This window comes from Pelodiscus sinensis, chromosome 23 (genome assembly GCF_052426305.1).
Source record: "Pelodiscus sinensis isolate ZL-2025 chromosome 23, ASM5242630v1, whole genome shotgun sequence".
NCBI classification, from domain to species: domain Eukaryota; kingdom Metazoa; phylum Chordata; order Testudines; family Trionychidae; genus Pelodiscus; species Pelodiscus sinensis.
The window spans coordinates 24,867,532-24,886,373 of record NC_143074.1 but is presented as its reverse complement, the minus strand read 5'-3'; the positions used below and the strand labels follow the sequence as shown (position 1 = coordinate 24,886,373).

The window sequence follows — 18,842 nt, the reverse complement described above, 5'->3', positions numbered from 1 at the left end:
GCATTCTGGGCCCACCCCTTCCAGATTAGGCCACGCCCCATCTGGAGTGGCCCCCAGCCAAAAATTATTGCCCGCCCCTGCTTTAACACCATCCTGGGATACTAGCGGAATGGAAACAGTCTTATCAGACTATGTGATGACATCATTTCCCCCGAAATAGACAGCAGAAATATTTACCGAACACATCTGCTATTTTTGCATGATTGTTGAGGTTTCTACCTTTTCCATCTGGGCACGGCTGAGAGCCCTTGTCAGGGTGCCTGGCATAAACTTCTTGGCATAACTCTGTTACTCAAAGTTACCCCTCGTGTCTCTTGCCTTCCTTTATCAGTTTTCTACAATTCCTAACTTCTGATTTGTATTAAATACTTTCAGCTGCCCCCTTCTTCCTTTTGTTATATATTATTTTTCTATTTGTATAGCTTCCCCTCTAATTTAGGGGTTGATGTTCTTATGGCCTTCCTCCTCAGCTAGGGAGATTGTGACTTGTTGGGAATCCAGGGAAGTGTTCTTAGACAATTTCCAATTATTAGTCACATTTTTCTGGTAAAAAGCTGATTTAGCTCATAACCGTGTTCAGCTTTGTGAAATTGGCCTTTTGAAATCACCAAGTATGTCCATCGCTGGTCTGGACTTTAGTCCTTTTTTGCACGTTATAAATGTGATCACGTCATGACCACTTGTACCCACGTGACTATTCATTTTTAGTTCGATGAGCCATTCCTCTTCTTCTGTCAAGATGAGGCCTGGCGCGGAATTCCCCTGAGTTGGAGGCAACATGTTTTGAGTTACGAAACTGTCATCTCTACTGGTTAGAAATGCAAAGGATATTACAGTGCTGGCAGCGAGCGCGCGCCAGCCTTGGTGAATGATTGTCCATTGTTTTATGTTCAGGGACATGGCTGCGTGTGCACCGCGACAAGCACATTCATAGATTGTCATGGTGTTAATACAGCGCTGTCCAGTCAAGCATCTCAAAGTGTTCGACATCAGTGAATTTAGCCGCAGTCCCGCCCCCCTCCTGGGAAGTATTAGTGTTATTAACCCCATTTTGCAGAGGGGAAAAGTGAGGTATTGAAAGGTAAAGAGACCATTCGACACTGCAAAGGGAGTCCGAGATAGTAATGCCAATGGAAGCCACATCTCATGAGACCCAGGCCTGGACCAATCCTAGGATGGCTCTTCCTACCGCCCACGCTCAATAAAAACAAAGGCTGTTACCCCGTAAGGAAGTCAGTCCCCTGGCCTCAGCATTCAGCACCGAACAAAGTGTTCACGGAACCCACTGCCGAGCAGCCTGTCACTTTTCTAAGGGCCTAGTTCCGTCAGCAATTCGCAGCTGGCCACAGCCCGGCAGTGTGCCATACCGCTCTCCGGTGCCGTGTTTTCTTCTGCCACCGGCGGGCTAGGAGAGCACTGAGCCGGGTTTGGCTCTGACGTGCGGGCTAACCTTGAAGACAGATGTGAATTGCCCCAGACAAACAGAACACGAGTCAACAACAGCAAAAAGTTGTCTGCTACCACGTTGCCGCATGAATAAACAAGCGTGCTTTAAACGCAAGTCAAAGGTGAACTGCTGCAGAATTCTCTCTGAATAGGCCAAGCAGCAGAGAGCTGGAAAAGTGATGTTATTGTCTCTGCTTTCCCTTTACTCTGTAGCCTTCTGGTCAGGATCCGAACTCCTCCTCCTGGGTAATCTTCTAATTAGAATAACCTTCCTGGGTAAAGGGGAGAAGGCAAATGAAGACACTATATTCATGGGCGAAACTCCCCCGCCCCTCTGTTTGACTGTACGGTGAACAAGGGCGCCTTTGCTGTGATTTATGACAAAGTGATTACAGAGATTATTTTTTTTAAAGAAGAAGACAAAAGACAGAAAGAAAGGAACTAGCAGCTCCTAGCTCACCTCCGCGGTGGGGTTTCATGTGATTCATGATAGATCAACTCCCCGCACGCGCCTCACCCCGAGGAGGGTGCTTAAAAAGGCCGGGGCTCGTCCCCTGCAGCCGTGAACTCTGCCGCCGCGTGAAAACGGTGCCCCAACGGGGACTCACAACAGAGGACCGCAGCCCAGAGGCCAGTGTGAGGAGAGGGGGGTGGATGGCAGACCAGGTCCCAGTGTCCATGGTGAGGCAGCCTTGTTCCGGGCGTCACCGGAGAAGGCAAAGGCCGAATGAGCCATGGAAAACCAACTCCCCTCTTCCAGCTGGGGTGAGGCACATTAGCAGCACAGAGTGAGGAAGCTGGTGCCACCCGTCTCGGGGATACACACAGGAGGACAGTCCGGAGGGCTGCCAAATTCGGCCAGGATCGCTCACCCCTGTGCCACAAGGCACTGGAACAGCAGGAGCAGAAATGCTTTGGGGGAGGCAGGCGGGGCAAAGGGAGACTCCCCACTGAGCCCAGGCATCCGGGAACAGGCAGAAATTCCCTCCAGCTCTTCCAAGGCGGGGGGGGTGGGGGGGTGGGACGAGGTTAAAATGCACCCCGCGGGGAAGGCTGACCGAGGCCCCGGCTTTAACGCCGACTCTTCTGAAGGGTTCGGCCCCCGCTGGGAAATAGATTGAAGACTAAACCAACCCGGATTCGAAAGAGGGCTGGTGCTGTTCTCGGCTCCCCTCAGAGCTGCACCGTTCCAGCAGCGATGCCAGAGGAGGCAAGTGGCATTGACACGATATTTAATTACAGCCGACAGGCCTCCTGTCAACCTTCCGACATCCTTAATAGCAGAAACACGGAGAGGTGGCCTCTGGCCGGCCTTGGGCCTTCACCATCTGACAGCAAACGGATGTGCTTTAGCAGCCCCGCACAGCTGGGCCAGCTCCAAGCACGGTCAGAGAACGCATGCGAGCAGCTATCCATCTTGTGCCCGTGGCAATAACGGCTTCATTTCAGCTATTGAGAGCCGGGAGTGGTTATTAAAGCGAAACCTGCCGAATGTGCCAGAGTCAGGGGCCGGAGCCTCCCCCGCTCCGACACACAGACACCACTGGGGCCGTTCTCCGCCTGGGAGCAGGAAAACTGAACCAGGCACCGGACGCCTTTGCATCCCCGTCATCCAGAGTCTGGCTGCACGGTCCCTGAGGTGGCCAGGCCGCTCGCCTGGGATTTCGGAACGTGCGAGGGGCCTAGCGAACGCACAGCACCGAAGGGTTGGTTTCCATTCAAACCGACTTTTTTTTAAATTTCAACATTAAACTCATCCGAATCGGAACAGAATGCTCCCTGCCGGATCGCCGAGCCCGAAACGAGGGTTTTTTAACTCACCGAAAATTGCTAACGATGTTGCTTTCATCCCAACCCGAAACGGTGTTTAATACTATTCCCCCTCCCCTCCTCTGCACACACACGACAGAGCTAGTCCAAGGCCCCCTGAGCTCAATATCAGAGCGCCCTGGGCTGCCCGGTGTCCAATTTAAGGCAGGCTCAGACTCAGGATACCATCACTATGGAGCACAGCACTTCTGCACGGGGTGTTTACAGTTCGGCACATGCTCCAATATCTTCCCGGACTGGAGGCTGAAGAAAGCCTGTTCAAACCAGTGGGGATTTTCCATTGACCCCAGTGAGTTTTGTATCAGGAACAGCAAGCAGTCCTGGGCACCTCAGACATGAACAAATCTCTATCCAGAGTATCCGGAGCTGCCGTGGGCCCCCCCCCTCTTCCCCCACACCTTCCCCAGACGGTTTGCACGCTCTCCAGCTCCGTCTTCTCTCCACCCGGGCAGGAGCCGCTCTCCCCACAAGTCATGGTTTGCAGGCTCTCACTAGAATCCCACCCTTTGCCGGCCGCAATTCTCTGGCCAGCCGCTGGGTTTCAGCGCGCCTCTAGCTCCACCTACAGCCGCTCTCTCGCCAGGTGGAGGAAGGCTTTTGCACACCCGGTGGCTGACCCCTGGAGGCTCCGGCGCGTATGGTGCGCTCTGTGACCCCCCCTCCTCGCCATCGGGGGACCTGCTTTGAGGCGAGGGTTCTGCGAAAGGCTCGTTCTCAGCTGGACGGCCGCCAAGACTGCCCACAGCTGCTGCCTGTGACGTGTCTAATCGGCCCCCGCCCCGGTCTCTTTCCCAAATGGCCTCACGTTCCCTCAAGGAACCAACAAGCCTGTGACCCCAAGAAACACCCCGAAAAGCGAAAACGCTGCTTTCAGATAGAGTCTGGGTCGTGGCGCCAGTCTCGCGCGGGGGGCGATATTCGTCTGTGGTACGTGCGCGGCGGTACCGCCTGGGTACTCCAGCCCTGCACCAGGCCTTAGTGTCCTAGATGCCGTAGAAACGCAGGCCAGGGTCAGTCCCTGTGGCCCCCACGCCCAATCTGATTGGTGGCATCCCACAGCCCACGCCCTAGACACGACGGTGCCAAAACCCAGGACTCCGCCCGGCGCACAGCGGGGGCAGCCAGATCACAAGTAGGGGTGGCAAGGGCATCCGGTCTGTCCGGTAGGGAAGGCTGGCTCCCTATGGACCACAGATGTCCAGACTACAGACACCGGCGACTGTGAGCTATGATGGAACCTCAGAGGTACCAACAAAGCTCTAGGCCCGTTGTACTCACAGTTGTACTCATCTTGGGGGCCAAGCCCTGTCCTGCCTCCTACAGACATGGCAGGAGACAGGTGACGTGACTTTCCCAAGGTCACCCGGCAAGACACCAGCGAACCCCAGGTCTCCTGACTCCCAGCCCATCACCGCAGCCACCGGTCTCTGCTCCTCCATCTTATGCAAAAGCGGCACCCCCTTATGTTCCTCGCAAGTCACTAATGCAGCCCTACTTGGACCAAGCGTGGGCAGCTTGAGAATCAGCCGCAGGGCCCTTCACAATCAGGATTCCAAGTGTTTTAGCTCAGAAATGTGCTTGCGTCTTTATAACCCAGAAGGTGAGACGCCCCGGAGCAACGCCTGTTTAGAGACACCAGGCAGGGACACGGACGGCCCCTGACAAGCACCACTCCCGACGGCCGAGCTGGAGTTCACAGTGCCTCCCGCGTGGGTCTGTAGGAGTGGGGCTTGTTTCACTCATGCAAACTGCAATTAGAAGGTCTGCCGCGAAGCTTCATTGCAACGGGACGTTCCCCAGTAGTAAATTCTCCAGCAAATGACCAAAACAAAGCTCAGTGGAGATATTTTATGGGGATATAAATTTAGAGGCATCATTCCAAAGCCATGATTTAATGTCAGGAAATCTAATTATGAGAAACAAGATTTAGATGGCAAAACGATGAGCTCCAGGGAGGAGGCAGCAGGGAGCGCTAAGTAAACACTCCTATGTCACACCTCGTTATGACCGACTTAGGTTCCTCTGATGCGGAACCACCGCTCGGAAAAGCCCGTCGGTCCTCCGTAGTGAGAAAGGCCTGCGGCGGCCACCAGAACCCTGCCATGTTGGAACAAGGTGGGCTCAACCATCCAGGGTCCGTCGCCCACTGGGCCCTTCCTGAAAACATCGCCCATTCCAGAGGAAACAGCTAGCCGTCCTCGCCGAAGAATTCCCTGGGCCCCGTCTCTCTAGCACGGCAGCCCCACCCGTCTGACAGAGGGAGACCTTGGCTCGGACCGGAGGTGCCTAGCACCAGCTGGCTGGGCACAGCCCTCCCGTTTGACCACACTTCTCTCTGGCCCTTGGTGTGTCAGACGCACAGTGGGAACGACAGCCCATTTCGTGGGAGGCCTGGCTCCGATTCTATGGCCACGGAAACCACATAATTCCCTCGCTGGCAGGCCTGAAATTTCATTTCATTAAAGCTGCATTTTGCCAGGACTTTCACGCACACACCGGGCCGTACTGTACGTCTTCCCGCCGCACGCTGCTCAGACCCTGGGAGGTCCCTCAGCAATTGTCCTGTTTTGGTCAGTCCCTCTGACATGTCTGGCGTCGGCCACTGTCATAAGACAGGACATTGGGCTAGGCGGAGCACAGGTCTGACCCAGGAGCGCCGCCCTTATGTGCTTAAACCTGATGATCTATTGTCTGACTGCTGAGAAACCACTCGTCTCAAAGCTGCTCATTCAAGGTCAGATGTCCAGACCTGGCTTCCATTTTGGGCAGGTGTAATAACCAGACTGCGAGGAAACGCACAACTCGGTTGTGGAAGAAGAGGGGCACTCGCACAACCAGAGGCCTGCTTGGAAAACGAGGCTGTAATAACGCCAACGCTTTGCCCTAGGCAGTCTTCCTTCGGCAGGTTCTCTCGTCACACGCGTGGATCGTGGAGATGGGACTCGCCGCTTGCAACGTAATGCCCCCCCCCAGCGAGGCACTGAGAGCCCTTGGCAGTTCAACGGGGCGAGGCACACAAGGTAAATCAATCAATGAGCGTGCTGGCTTGCAATAACGCAGCACGGATCCTACAGCTTTGTTCGACTCCAGTCCAAGTTCTTACCAACGAGCAATTCCGCCCCAGGCTCCCAAGTACTTCACAGCCCCTGGGATAAGCCAGCTCTCGGGGCCTGGAGAGAACAGAGCTACAGAGCTACGTGCTCTGACCCATGAGAGCTCTCTGGGACTTAGCGGGGAGCAAAAGGCATCGCGCCAGGCCATGCGCAGCCAGGAGGGTGGCTGGGTTCCTGCCTCCTGCAGGAAATCTGCTGCACGCCCCCAGGGAACAAGCCAGCAGCCTGGTTCCATAGCGACTGGGGTGGGGGCTTGCTGCAGCAAAGTGCTGTGTGCGCGCGCCCCACGGCCGAGCATCACGAGTGGGGAGATGCTGCAGAGGGCCCGTCCGACGGAGTGCAGCCCAGGGGCCACCTTTAGTTTTAACCCCACTGGCCGAGCCAGGGAACCACAGGCGTGTTTCCGTCTCCCCTGGCACGCGGGTGGGGTCTTTACCTGCACGGTGCTGGGCCTGGCCCCCAGGCAGACCCACTGAGAGTCTTAATCCCTCAGGGACCACGTTCCTTAGGCTCTTCCGTGAGGAGAGCGCCCATCCCCCGTGGGGCCTGCTCATACCTGCCCCTCCTCCCCCACCAGCATGTCAATCGGTAGCTGGGCCGGGGAGGCCGTTCAGAGCCCGATTCACTCCAGCATCTCACAGACGCCGAGACACCTCAGTGGGGGGGAGGCTGGATTAAATGAATGGAGATTGCCGACCTCCTAGAGCTGGAAGGGACCTTGAAAGGTCATCAAGCACAGTCCCCTGCCCTCACAGCAGGACCAAGTACCATCCCTGACACATTTTTGCCCCCAAATCCCTAAATGGCCTGCGCAAGGATTGAACTCACCACCCTGAGCTTAGCAGGCCAATGCTCAAACCGCTGAGCTACCCCTCCCACAGCCTCATCACTGGGGCTCCACACGTCCCAGTCACCGAGCCGAGCCTTACCTGGAGGGAGTTCAGCACAATGAAGAGGTGAGCCCAGACGATGCTGAGGTGGACCAGGACCCCGCACACCCAGGTCAGGCCCAGGACTGGCAGCAGCACCAAGATGGGCTTGGCTGTGGCCCTGAGAGAAAAAGCAGCTCGGTGTGACTTGGGCCCAAACCTCCCTCTTGGAGAGCGGGGGAAGCAGAGGCCATGCCAGGCCGGCCCCGTCCTGCCTCTTTGCAGCTTCCACCTGCCGCTTCTCTGCCTGCCGCTCCCGCCGGCTCTGCCTCCCAGCGCTCCCTGCTGGCTCCTCCCGCCAGAGACCCGGGCGCAAAGCCCTGGGCCGCATCCCGCCACGCCCTCCCGCTGGCGTCACTGCGGGGCGGGCCTGGAGGGTGTTGCCCTGGCACAGCAAAAGGGAGCCGCTTTCTGCTTGGGTCTTGCTGCTGGGCCTTCCCGAGGCGGCAAGGACCACGGGAGACGACAGCCCTGGAAAGAGCCCTGAGTCTGAGGGGACGTTTGTGACCATGTCACGGCTGTGTGCACGCCCCAGAGGCGACGGGGCAGCACAAGAGGCGCCCCCCGTAGCCAGGCTGTGTGCAGCGGTGGGACGTGGCCAGGAGAAGGTGGGTGCGAAATACATTCCTTTGAGAACAGAATGGTGCCTCCCCAAGGAGCATTGCCCGACCCCCGCTCCACCAGCCTTGCAAGGGAGGTTCTCTGACACCACCAGACAATCTCTCGGTGCCCCCCACTGGCAAGAGGGCTTCTGTCTGTCTGATTAGCCTGTCTGTGTCACCCTGCCCTCCACCACCGCCCTATCTCTGGGCTACTGTAAATTTAGCAAAACGTATTTATGCAACGGGAGGAACAATGTGTGTCTAGCCATGGCGACTGGCGCCAGCAAACAACAATAAAGATTCATCAGGAGTGATAAAGTAACGGCTTGAACGGCAGTTTTCAAAATCTGTTTGGATTAACTGATTACTGAAATCTGTGTTCCAGAGCCTCCCCCGGGCCATGTTCCATGTCCTTCCCCAAGCCTGTCACCAAAACTCAGACAGGTGCAGGTATGGACCCGGTGCTGCAGTCTAGGAGAACCTCCCAAATTCTTCGAGATTTATCTTAACAATTCCTCTGTACTGTCCCAAGTTAGCCTGGGGAAACTGAGGCACGGAGCAAGGAAGCCGCCTTCCCCGAGATCACTCAGGGGGACGGTGGAAGAGCTAAACAGAAGCCAGATCTCCCAAATCTCAGTCCAGTTTCTTTATTTTTATTTTTTTTAAACTGCAGCACTCTCTTCTCTGCCAGTCAATGCTTCTGGTATTCCATAGGGTTTATGCAGTGCGTGCAACTCAAGAACAGAACAGCTGCGGCTGTTGTCTGGGCCCAAACACATTTTGTGCTCCTGCAGACTGACACATCACAGGGCACCCAGGAGAAAGCCAGGGGGAGTTTGCAAGGGCAAAGGCAGATCGGTTTCATTCTTGCCCTGATCTGATCTTCCTTCCTAACTTTAGGGTACCAGACTGACTCTCAGCACTTTTGAGTTTCATTCATCAGCAAAATAAGACATCACAGAAATCACACTGAAATCAACGGAGATTCAAACAGCAAGAAGGGACTTTGTTTTTGCAGTAAATGCCTCAAAAATAACAGTGCTTTCCCAGCCCGAAAGCCGCTGAACGGTGTGAATTCAAATGTGGAGCAAGGGATGTGACAGACACACGACCCAAGCTGGACCTACCATCAAAGTGCTAGGATGCGGTGGGGAATCTTTTTTCAGCTGCTAAACCTCAGGGGTGATAAATTCTTAAAATCCAAAGAAACAGACAGGCTGGGCTAGTCACAGATGCTTGAGTAAGATGCAGCATTGTCCACTAGAATTTAACTCTGTTAATCCATAGCAACCCCGCATTCCCAGGGCCCCGCTGTTACTCGCAGGCAGACTATAAAGGACAGGCAAACGATGGTATGGAGAAAGTGAGTAAGGAAATGTGAAGGTGTAAACAACACAAGGACTGGGGGTCACTCTGTGAAATTAAAAGACAGCAAGACACGAGAAGTCGCACTGATGAGGCCTCGGCTGGGGTGTTGTGTCCAGTTCTGGGCACCACATTTCAAGACAGATGTGGAGAAATGGGAGAGGGTCCAGAGAAGAGCAACCAAAATTATTAAAGGTCTAGAAAACATGAGCCATGAGGCACGGCTGAAGGAATTGGGCTTGTGTGGTTTGGAAAGGAGAAGACTGAGAGGGGACAGGAGAGCGGTTTTCAGGTAGCTAAAAGGGTGTCACAAGGAGGAGGGAGGAAAATTGTTCCCCTTGGCCTCTGAGGACAGGACAAGAAGCAAGGGGCTTAAACTGCAGCCAGGGAGGTTTAGGTTGGACATTCGGAAAAACTTCCTGCCTGTCAGGTGGTGAAACACTGGAATAAATTGCCCACAGGGGTTGTGGAATCTCCATCCCTGCTGATATTTAAGAGCAGGTTGGACAGACACCTGGCAGGGATGATCGAGATGGTGCTTGGTCCTGCCATGGGGGCAGGGGACTGGACTTGATGACCCCTTGAGATCCCTTCCAGTTTTAGTGTTCTAGGGTTCTACAAGTTTAAAGCAAACATCAGGAAATACTTTTTCACGCAACACACAGTCAACTTCTGGCACTCATTCACAGGGGGTATTCCGGGCCCCCCAACAGAAAGGATGTGGACACACTGGAGAAAATCCAGCGGAGGGCAACAAAAGCGATTTGGGGGCTGGAGCATATGACCTACGAGGAGCGGCTGAGGGAATTTGGGCTTATTTAGTCTGAAGAAGAGCAGAGTGAGGGGGGATTTGGGAGCAGCCTGCAGCTTCCTGAAGGGGGGTCCAAAGAGGCTGGAGAGAGGCTGTTCTCAGTGGGGGCAGGTGGCAGAGCGAGGAGCAATGGGCTCACGCTGCAGTGGGGCAGGTCTAGGCTGGAGATTAGGAAGAACTATTTCCCTAGGCGGATGGGGAAGCGCTGGGCTGGGTTCCCTAGGGAGGGGGTGGAATCTCCTGGCTTGACCAAGCCCTGGCTGGGCTGGTCCTGCTTTGGGCCGGGGGCTGGACTCGGTGCCTCCTGGGGGCTCTGCCCGCCCTGGGGTTCCAGGATTATGAAGGCCAAAAGCACAAGTAGGTTCCAAAGCATTTGGACAAACTCACAGGTCCACAATGGCTGTTGCCAAGATGCCAGGGATTAAATCTCACGCTTGGGGTGTCCCTAAACATCTGACTGCCAGCAGCCGGGGCAGGAGAACTCGATCGGCGTCCTGCCCTGGCCATCCCCTGGCACCTGCCGCTACGGGAAGGCCGGAGACGGGCTAGATGGACGGCTCACTGCTGGGGCCCGGGCTGGCTGCCCTGATCGCCTGACCCCCGGATGCCAATGGGACAGTCGGGGTCCCCGCCTCCCACTCCCTTCGACTGAGGAGAGTCAATGGGGCTTTACATGTCGAAGTGCAGGTCCTACTGCCTGGTGTCTCCTTCATCAGAGCACTGGTTGCTGAATACGCGCGCGTGTGTGTGTGTGTGTGGTGGTTGGGTGGCTGTGTGCACGCCCACACCTGTGTGTGTGTGTGTGTGTGCCCGCACCTGTGTGTGTGTGTGTGTGCGTGTGCCCGCACCTGTGTGTGTGTGTGTGCCCGCACCTGTGTGTGTGTGTGTGTGCCCGCACCTGTGTGTGTGTGTGCCCACACCTGTGTGTGTGTGCGTGTGCCCGCACCTGTGTGTGTGTGTGCCCACACCTGTGTGTGTGTGCGTGTGCCCGCACCTGTGTGTGTGTGTGCCCACACCTGTGTGTGTGTGTGTGTGTGTGTGTGCGTGTGCCCGCACCTGTGTGTGTGTGTGTGCCCACACCTGTGTGTGTGTGTGTGTGTGTGCGTGTGCCCGCACCTGTGTGTGTGTGTGCCCACACCTGTGTGTGTGTGTGTGTGCACGCGCGCCCGCACCTGTATGTGTCTGTGGGTGGGTGGATGGGTATGTGCATGCCCACACCTCTGTGTGTGTGTGTGTGCGCCCGCACCTGTGTGTGTGTGTGTACGCGCCCGCACCTGTGTGTGTGTGTGTGTGTGCCCGCACCTGTGTGTGCGTGTGTGTGTACGCGCCCGCACCTGTGTGTGTGTGTGGGTGCGTGTGTGCATGTGTGTGTGTGTACGCGCCCGCACCTGTGTGTGTGTGTGTGTATGTGCCCGCACCTGTGTGTGTGTGTGTGTGTGTGTATGCGCCCGCACCTGTGTGTGTATGTGTGTGCACGCGCCCGCACCTGTGTGTGTGTGTGTGTGTGTGCGCACGCGCCCGCGCTGCCTCTCAAACCCTCCACAGATGAAATGCACGACCACTCTGGAGGGGGGAATCCTGCCCGTAGCAGCGGCTCTCACTCCCCGCAGGTGGCTTCCCGCCAGGTCCTTCAGGGGCAGGATTCTATCCACAACGCTGCCCGAGCACAACCCCGTCGGCACGAAGCCAGCCGCTCCCGACTCACCAGATCTGGATTCCTATCTGCTTCTCCAGGCTGCCGCGGGGGCTCAGCATCTTCGACCTCCTGCGCGCACTGGACACTGTGACCATCACCACCCGGAGCAGCACGAAGGTGTTGACCTGCAAGTCAGAACAGAGCCGCGAGCGCCGTGCACCACCAGACTCCGCCCTGCGGCCGTGAGCTCTCATGGGGGCAGAGGTCTCTGCCGGGGGCTTCCCTGCAGTTCGCTTTGCACCCTGGAGAGAAATCAGCTGGTGGGATTGGCGAGGAATCCGCTCTGAGCTGCTGGGCTCGCATCCGGCTAATGTCGGCAACGGCATCGGCACAGCAACCCGGGGCATTATCAGACGTCTCCTGCCCTGTCGCCTTCAAACATTTCACCTTCCTCTAGCGTGGCTTTGCCATTACAAGGCAGACACGGGCTTTGCCGCGCCGAATTAGACCTTTGCCAGCATGCTGGCAGACGGTGGCCAACACTCAATCTCCTCCTCTAGCTGCCGTAGTAACGTCACTCAGCAGAGAAACGGGTGTTTTCTGGGGAAGGGTTAGATGGGAGCGCTCCCTCCAAATACAATCAAGCGCTTCTCCAGCGAGCCGTACGCTGCGTCATGCATAACTGCAAACATGGGAGAAATTCACCCCACGCACAGGGAACCCTTTGGACCAGACACTATAAACCCCACCAGTTTCTTGGATTAGAAAAGATCTCTGCCTGGCACCCTGGATCCCTTTGGTTCTGGCTGACCAGAGTCCAAGTTCCTTTCCTAAAACCAAAGAGAGAAATTGCTTCTCTCTGCCATTCTAGAGAAGAGCTCGGCGCTTACCGTCAGAACAAAGAGCACAGGCCCGACAAACGCCCAGATGATGTCAGTCTGAACGTTCAGCCAGCAGTGCTCTTCTGCCACGTACTCGTTAAACGAAGTTGCCAGCGTCACGCCAACAATAACGACCGGCAGGCCTGAAAACAGAGATACACTGTGGGCAGCAGATGCCAAATTGGCCAGTGGCTGGTTGGTTGTTTTAAACATTTGGGCTGCGTCTAGACTAGCAAGTTTTTCTGCTTTTGCGGAAAAACTTGCCAGCTGTCTACACTGGCTGCTTGAATTTGCGCAAGAACACGGACGATCTCGTGTAAGATTGCCAGTGTTCTTGCACAAATACTATGCTGCTCCCGTTCGGGAAAAAGCCCTCTTGCGCAAATGTATGGGCCAGTGTAGAGAGCTAAAAAGTGTTCTGCGCAAAAAAGCCCCGATGGCGAAAATGGCGACTGGGGCTTTCTTGAGCAAAACCGCGACTAGATTGGCACGGACGCTTTTCCGCAAAAAGTGCTTTTGCAGAAGAGCATCCGTGCCAATTCAGACGCTCTTTTCCGCAAATGCTTTTAACGGAAAACTTTTCCGTTAAAAGCATTTGTGGAAAATCATGCCAGTCTAGACGTAGCCTCGGAGCCAGGTGCCTCACTGGCCTAAATCAGTGTAGCCCCCTTAGCTCCCGATGGAGGGTACTGATTTACGCCAGCTGGGAACCTGGCCCATGCTGTGTAACAAAACTACATTTCCTATCCTATACCCTCTGCTCTCATCCCTGAAACACCCCAAGGCCGTGTCACTCCCACCAGACAGGACAATCCAATCCAAACAATGGCACCAGTTTTACCAAGCGGGCCAGTATCCAAGCCACTATCGGAATGTCATGTGCGCCTCTGTGCACAGTCACACGAACCCCGGATGCTCTCAGCCGAACTCTGAAACAGCCTCCCCAAATCCCAGAGCTCTGGTCCGTCCATTCACTCCGATAAAAGGGGTCTCTCCGGCCGGAACAATTTTCCGGGTTCTAGACCCCTCCCTGCTCTTCACAGAACAGTCACGCTCTCCGATTGCAGTCGATCAGCAGTCCCTCTCTGCACACATGGGTACGTCTAGACTACAGGCTTTTGTCAACAGAGGCTTTGTGGACAGGTAGGGTGTGTCTAGACTACAGGCTTTTGTCAACAGAGGCTTTGTGGACAGGTAGGGTGTGTCTAGACTACAGGCTTTTGTCAACAGAGGCTTTGTGGACAGGTAGGGTGTGTCTAGACTACAGGCTTTTGTCGAAAAAGTGGACTTTTGTCGACAAAACGATACATAAGGTCGACAGAACTCATCAGTTTTGTCGACGGCGGTAAATCTCATTCTACGAGGAATAACACCTTTTGTCGACAGAGTTCTATTGACAGAAGGAGTTATTGCATCTACACTGTCTTTTGCGTCTACACTCTCATGTCAACAGAAGCCTCTGTCAACTAAGGGTACGTCTAGACTACCGCGTTTTGTCGACGGAAGTTTTGTCGACAGATACTGTCAACAAAACTTCCGTCGACAAAGAGCGTCCAGATACATTGAGTTCTGTCAACAAAGCAAGCTGCCTTGTCGACAGAACTCCGTAGTCTGGATGCAATGTTACAGGCAATAACACCTTCTGTCGACAGAAGGTGTTATGCCTCGTAAAATGAGGTATACCAGCGTTGACAAAACTGCTGAGTTCTGTCGACATTATGTCGACAGAACTCAGCGGTAGTGTAGACGCTGGTATACTTTTGTCGACAAAACTAGGTAGTCTAGACACACCCAAAGAGCGTCTAGACTACAGCCAATTCTGTCGACAAAGCAAGACGCTTTTTTGACAGAGCGTCTAGACGCTCTCTTTTGAAAAAGCACAGTGCGGATGCAATAACGCCTTCTGGCGACAGTACTCTGTGGACAAAAGGCGTTATTCCTCGTAGAATGAGGTTTACCACCGTCGACAAAACTGCCGCGTTCTGTTGACTTACAGTCGACAGAACTCGGTGGTAGTGTAGACGCAGGTATAGTTTTGTCGGCAAATGTCCACGTTTGTCGACAAAACCCTGTAGTCTCAACACACCCACTGCGTGTTAATAAAGCACACCACACACTGGCAGCTAAGATCCCAGCGTCTGCTAATTGACATTTCAAGGGGGGAGAGACCCGGAGGGCGAGGGTGGCCCCCACACACCGCCCGGGGCAATGCGAACGCTTGGCAAAGGGTGACTCGCGATCCGTTATGCTGACATTTTTCCCGCAAGGACTCCGAGAGAGAAATCGCCGCGCTGAGCTCACGAGAGGCCCCCGCCGCTGGGTTCCCATTTACCCCAGCCAGTCATGTAGTAAAACTTCATCCTCTTGTCTTCACTCATGTTGACGGCGACCACTTTGCTCCAGAGGAGCAGCCCTTCCACCAGCATCCAGGAAAAGGCGGCCATGAAGAAGAGGTGGAGGAAGGCTGTGACAGCGAAGCACAGTACCTGGGAGAGGAGACAGGTCAGCCAGCCAGCGTGGCCGAGACGGGAATCATCTGCCAAAATGGCCTAGCGCAGGGGGAAGACGCGGTTCCCGGCCACGCTGCCTTGAAACACAAACCACACCGGGGTGACTCTATACAAGGACAGCCAGGCCGTGCAATGGGCTTGCGGTGCCCCAGCCACGAGTTACAGAGCACCCGGCGCGCCGTGCGCCAGACAAACTGATTTACAAAATCACGCCACCCGTCATGGAAATGCAACCAGCTCTGGGGCGAGAGCGGCTCTCTTGCACAGCTCGCCGCACTCTGTAACACAAGGGGAAGGGGCCGATTTTGGGAGAGAGGACGGGCCAAACTCCTCCCGGGTGTCACTGCCCATGTCACCACGTCTAAGACGCCAGGGGAAGGAAAAGATGCCAAAGTAGCTCAGAGCAGGCTAAGCCCCTCAAGCAGGCCTGTGCTCCCCAGCAATGTTCCCTCTAATCTTTTCCGGCCACGAGCGGATTTTGTCCACCCATGTGCAGAATACATTTTGTTACGTGCACCGAGCCATGTGCACCACCACGAGAAACAAAAACGCAGCTCGGGGCGCTCTGCTAATCAGCAGGGTGGCATTTAAATCTCCCCTGTGTGGACACACATGTGCCCAGCATACAGGGAACACGGCTCCCCAGTCTAGAACCGTGCTCCAGCACATTCCAGGGTGGGAATGGGCACTGCTTCCGACAGCCTCCGGATTGTCCTTGGCAGTCTCTCCTGCTGGTAGCGGGCAGGCCCTGCTTATCCTGTGGGCTCACAGGAGGTGGTATCAGCCAGGCTGAGGTTTGATGCTTCCTGCAGGGTTTTCTGGGTCAAAAATCAACCTGCCCGCAGGACGGGGGGTGGAACCGGGCCCACAGAGGGCACCAAGCATGCTCCCGAGGGCCGTGCGATCCCGCGTACTCTGGATCACGGCGTGCTGGCAATCGCTCATCCGCGAGACGAGGCTTTGTCTGAGGTCACGGCCAGCGTGACGTCCGGCAGCCTCCTCGCCCTCTTACCTGGTTGGTCTTGGCCAGTTCGCTGAACATGAGCAGAGCCTCAGCCGCAGCCAAGGCGAAGATGAGATTCTTGTGGACGGTCGTTCGCTCGCTCTTCGGCACGCTAAGGAGAGGCAGCGGAAAACCCGGGCTCAGTAAAAAAGCTGGGCGGGATTCGGCCGTTTTCTTACTAGCCCCTGGCCAGGGACCAGGCGGGTCCCCCCGTGCGGCCTTCGCGCCTCTCAGTGAGGGGCAAGTGTCGGACAGAGACTTGCTGCTCTCGGCAGCGCCCGGTTACTCGGCCTCTCAGGGCTTGTCTGTGGCCACGGAGAGGGGCACCGTCAGGGTTTGATTTCCCTAAAACTCGCGCCGTGGAAATGGCTTGTCCTTACGCCGCCGCCGCCGCCGCGGTCCTTTTCCCCACTCACGTTTTAGCCAACGGACGCCGGCGGCGCTGCATTCCCAGGCCCCCAGACGGGAACAGCGCGGGCAGCCCTCGGGCCCCGGACACGCCCGCGACGAGCAGTCGGTGCGCGCCAGCCCTTGGGAACCACCCCCCGTGGGTCTAGCGCTGTGCTTCTGGACTAGCCCTTCTGAAACCCCCAGCAAACCCCGCCCAGGGAGCAAGCCTGCAGCATCCAACTCGCCCCCTTGGGCTCAGTTTTCAACCACTGAACATCAGAACGGCCATCCCGGGTCAGACCAAAGGCCCATCCAGCCCAGCGTCCCAATGCCAGGTGCCCCAGAGGGAGAGAACAGGACAGGCAAGTATCACGTGACCCCTCCCGTCACCCATTCCCAGTCTTTGACAAACAGAGGCCAGGACACCATCCCTACCCAACCATGGAGGTTGATGGACCTAACTGCCAAGAATCTATCCAGCTCTTTTTCAAATTCTGTTAAAGTCTTGGTCTTCACAAGATCCTCTGGCAAGGAGTTCCACAGGTTGAAGAAAACCTTCCCTTTGTTTGTTTTAAACCTGCTACCTATTATTTTACTAGAATTAAATGGCTCCAGCTGTCTAACAGTATCTCATGTGAATTCTCAGCTAAAGGCATTAAATATCCATGCCCAACACACACACACACACACACACACACACACACACACACACACACACACACAATTCTTCTTACCCTACTGCCAGGAACAGAACGAATGTAACGATCAGGGCACAGAAAGAAACTCCGCATCCAATAAACGTCAGGGTCTTCAGAGTCAGCTCCTCCTCTGAGCTCCTCTGTTCCAAGACACATCACACATCAAACACAGCTCCTGTTGGCAGCTCTGTGACCGTCCCCATAGGCAGACACTCAGGCCTGCCTGCTGGATGAGCCCGAGCGTTCGACGAGAGGTCGCCGATTTACCTGCACTTTGTACACCTGCAGCAGCACCGCAAAATTGGTGGTGTGATTGCAGAAACAGGCCGTGGATCCCGGGTGAGAGCTGATGATGGAACAGCCGACGGTGGACCACATTCCCCCCGTGTCCGGGCTACCACGGCGCGAGAGAGAGACAGGGAGGAAGCCCATAGAAATTAGCAGTCGTCCCTAAGGAACAGCAACGCTCCCAGGGAAACTCGCACTCCCGGAGGCAGCAGAATTGGGTGGAGGAGTGACGGGGCCCTATGGCGCGTCCAAGGGGGCGTTGCTGACAAGACAAGACCCTGTGGGCTAGAATACCACTGCGATTCCACGGAAACAGGACAGGCTGTGTCGACGAGGAAACCGGGCTGTGTGTGACCACATACGAACCAGCGTGGTCTTAAACCGGGCTTGGCAGCTCCTGTTCGGGCCAGGGGGGAAGCAGAGCGGTGCATTCAAACGATTTAATCACCGATCCCCAAAACGCCCTGCTCCCAACGCCGTCCCCCCAGGGGTGCTGAGTGAACACGCAGCCCCTGCCAACGAGGACTGATGAAGGGTTTGCACCCTGCATTCCTGCCCTGCTATAACTCTCGTCCCGGCCCTTCTGTGTCACAGGCTGGAGCCGTAATTCACCGGCACTTCACGCTCAGACTTCCCCAAAGGTCACTTGGGAGTACCTTCTCCAAGAGAGAGCAGGCTAGGCTGGCAGAGACCTGGGATTCCTATGAGGCAGGGGACAGGAACCGACTGAGCTCAAAGCTTCTGTCATGCACTGAGCTGGCTGCGCTCAGCAGACCCCTGATCACACAGTCAACAGGGACCCGGAGAAGTCCCCTGAGCCAGGCCAGCCCCTGGCAAGCACAGTCTGTGTCCGGCCCACACTCGGCTCCCAGACTCCCGGATCCAGAGCCCGGAGGGGCTGGGGGCACCGTTTCCGGCTGCTCCGAGGTGTGCAGTTACTCACAAATGCTGGCGACCTCATGGCTCCAGACCTGCGCTTCTGTCTTGCCACCCTGAACTCTTATCCTCAAAGACACCAATCCCCTAAGCGCCCCAGCAAGCTGTGCCCGCCAGCGGGACAGGGAGCCGGCAACGCCCAGATCCAGCGATGTCCCTGGGGGCGGGGAGCTTTGCCCAAGTCAGACAGACGCCGGGCCTCAGTTTCTCCATTTTAAAGTGATTCTAACAATGGCGAGTTATTTCCTGGCAGTGGGGGGGAGGGGTTAGGAAACAGCCAGACCAGGTGAGCGCGACTCAGGAGGTCTCCAGTCCCCGCCCCATGTGGCTGGAACCCCAGCACGTTCCCGTTGAGACCCAGGAAACAGGGAGAGCCCCAACCCGGCTGTGTCAGCGCTGGGGAA

The 18,842-nt window shown here is 55.9% G+C and overlaps 1 protein-coding gene across 3 annotated transcripts in view; it reads right to left on the bottom strand.

Annotated features, from left to right (window-relative positions):
- The window catches only part of ADGRD2 (adhesion G protein-coupled receptor D2), an 81,134-nt gene that overhangs the window by 25,379 nt on the left and 36,913 nt on the right, over positions 1-18,842 (bottom strand). For all 3 annotated transcript variants that reach the window (XM_075905672.2, XM_089773000.1, XM_089773001.1), the window contains exons 14-20: positions 17,482-17,608; positions 17,251-17,354; positions 16,136-16,238; positions 14,946-15,099; positions 12,623-12,756; positions 11,802-11,917; positions 7,319-7,439 (exon numbers count right to left, since the gene is read on the bottom strand). In XM_075905672.2, coding sequence (XP_075761787.2) covers positions 7,319-7,439; positions 11,802-11,917; positions 12,623-12,756; positions 14,946-15,099; positions 16,136-16,238; positions 17,251-17,354; positions 17,482-17,608 — 859 coding nt within the window. The remainder of the gene's footprint in view (positions 1-7,318; positions 7,440-11,801; positions 11,918-12,622; positions 12,757-14,945; positions 15,100-16,135; positions 16,239-17,250; positions 17,355-17,481; positions 17,609-18,842) is intronic.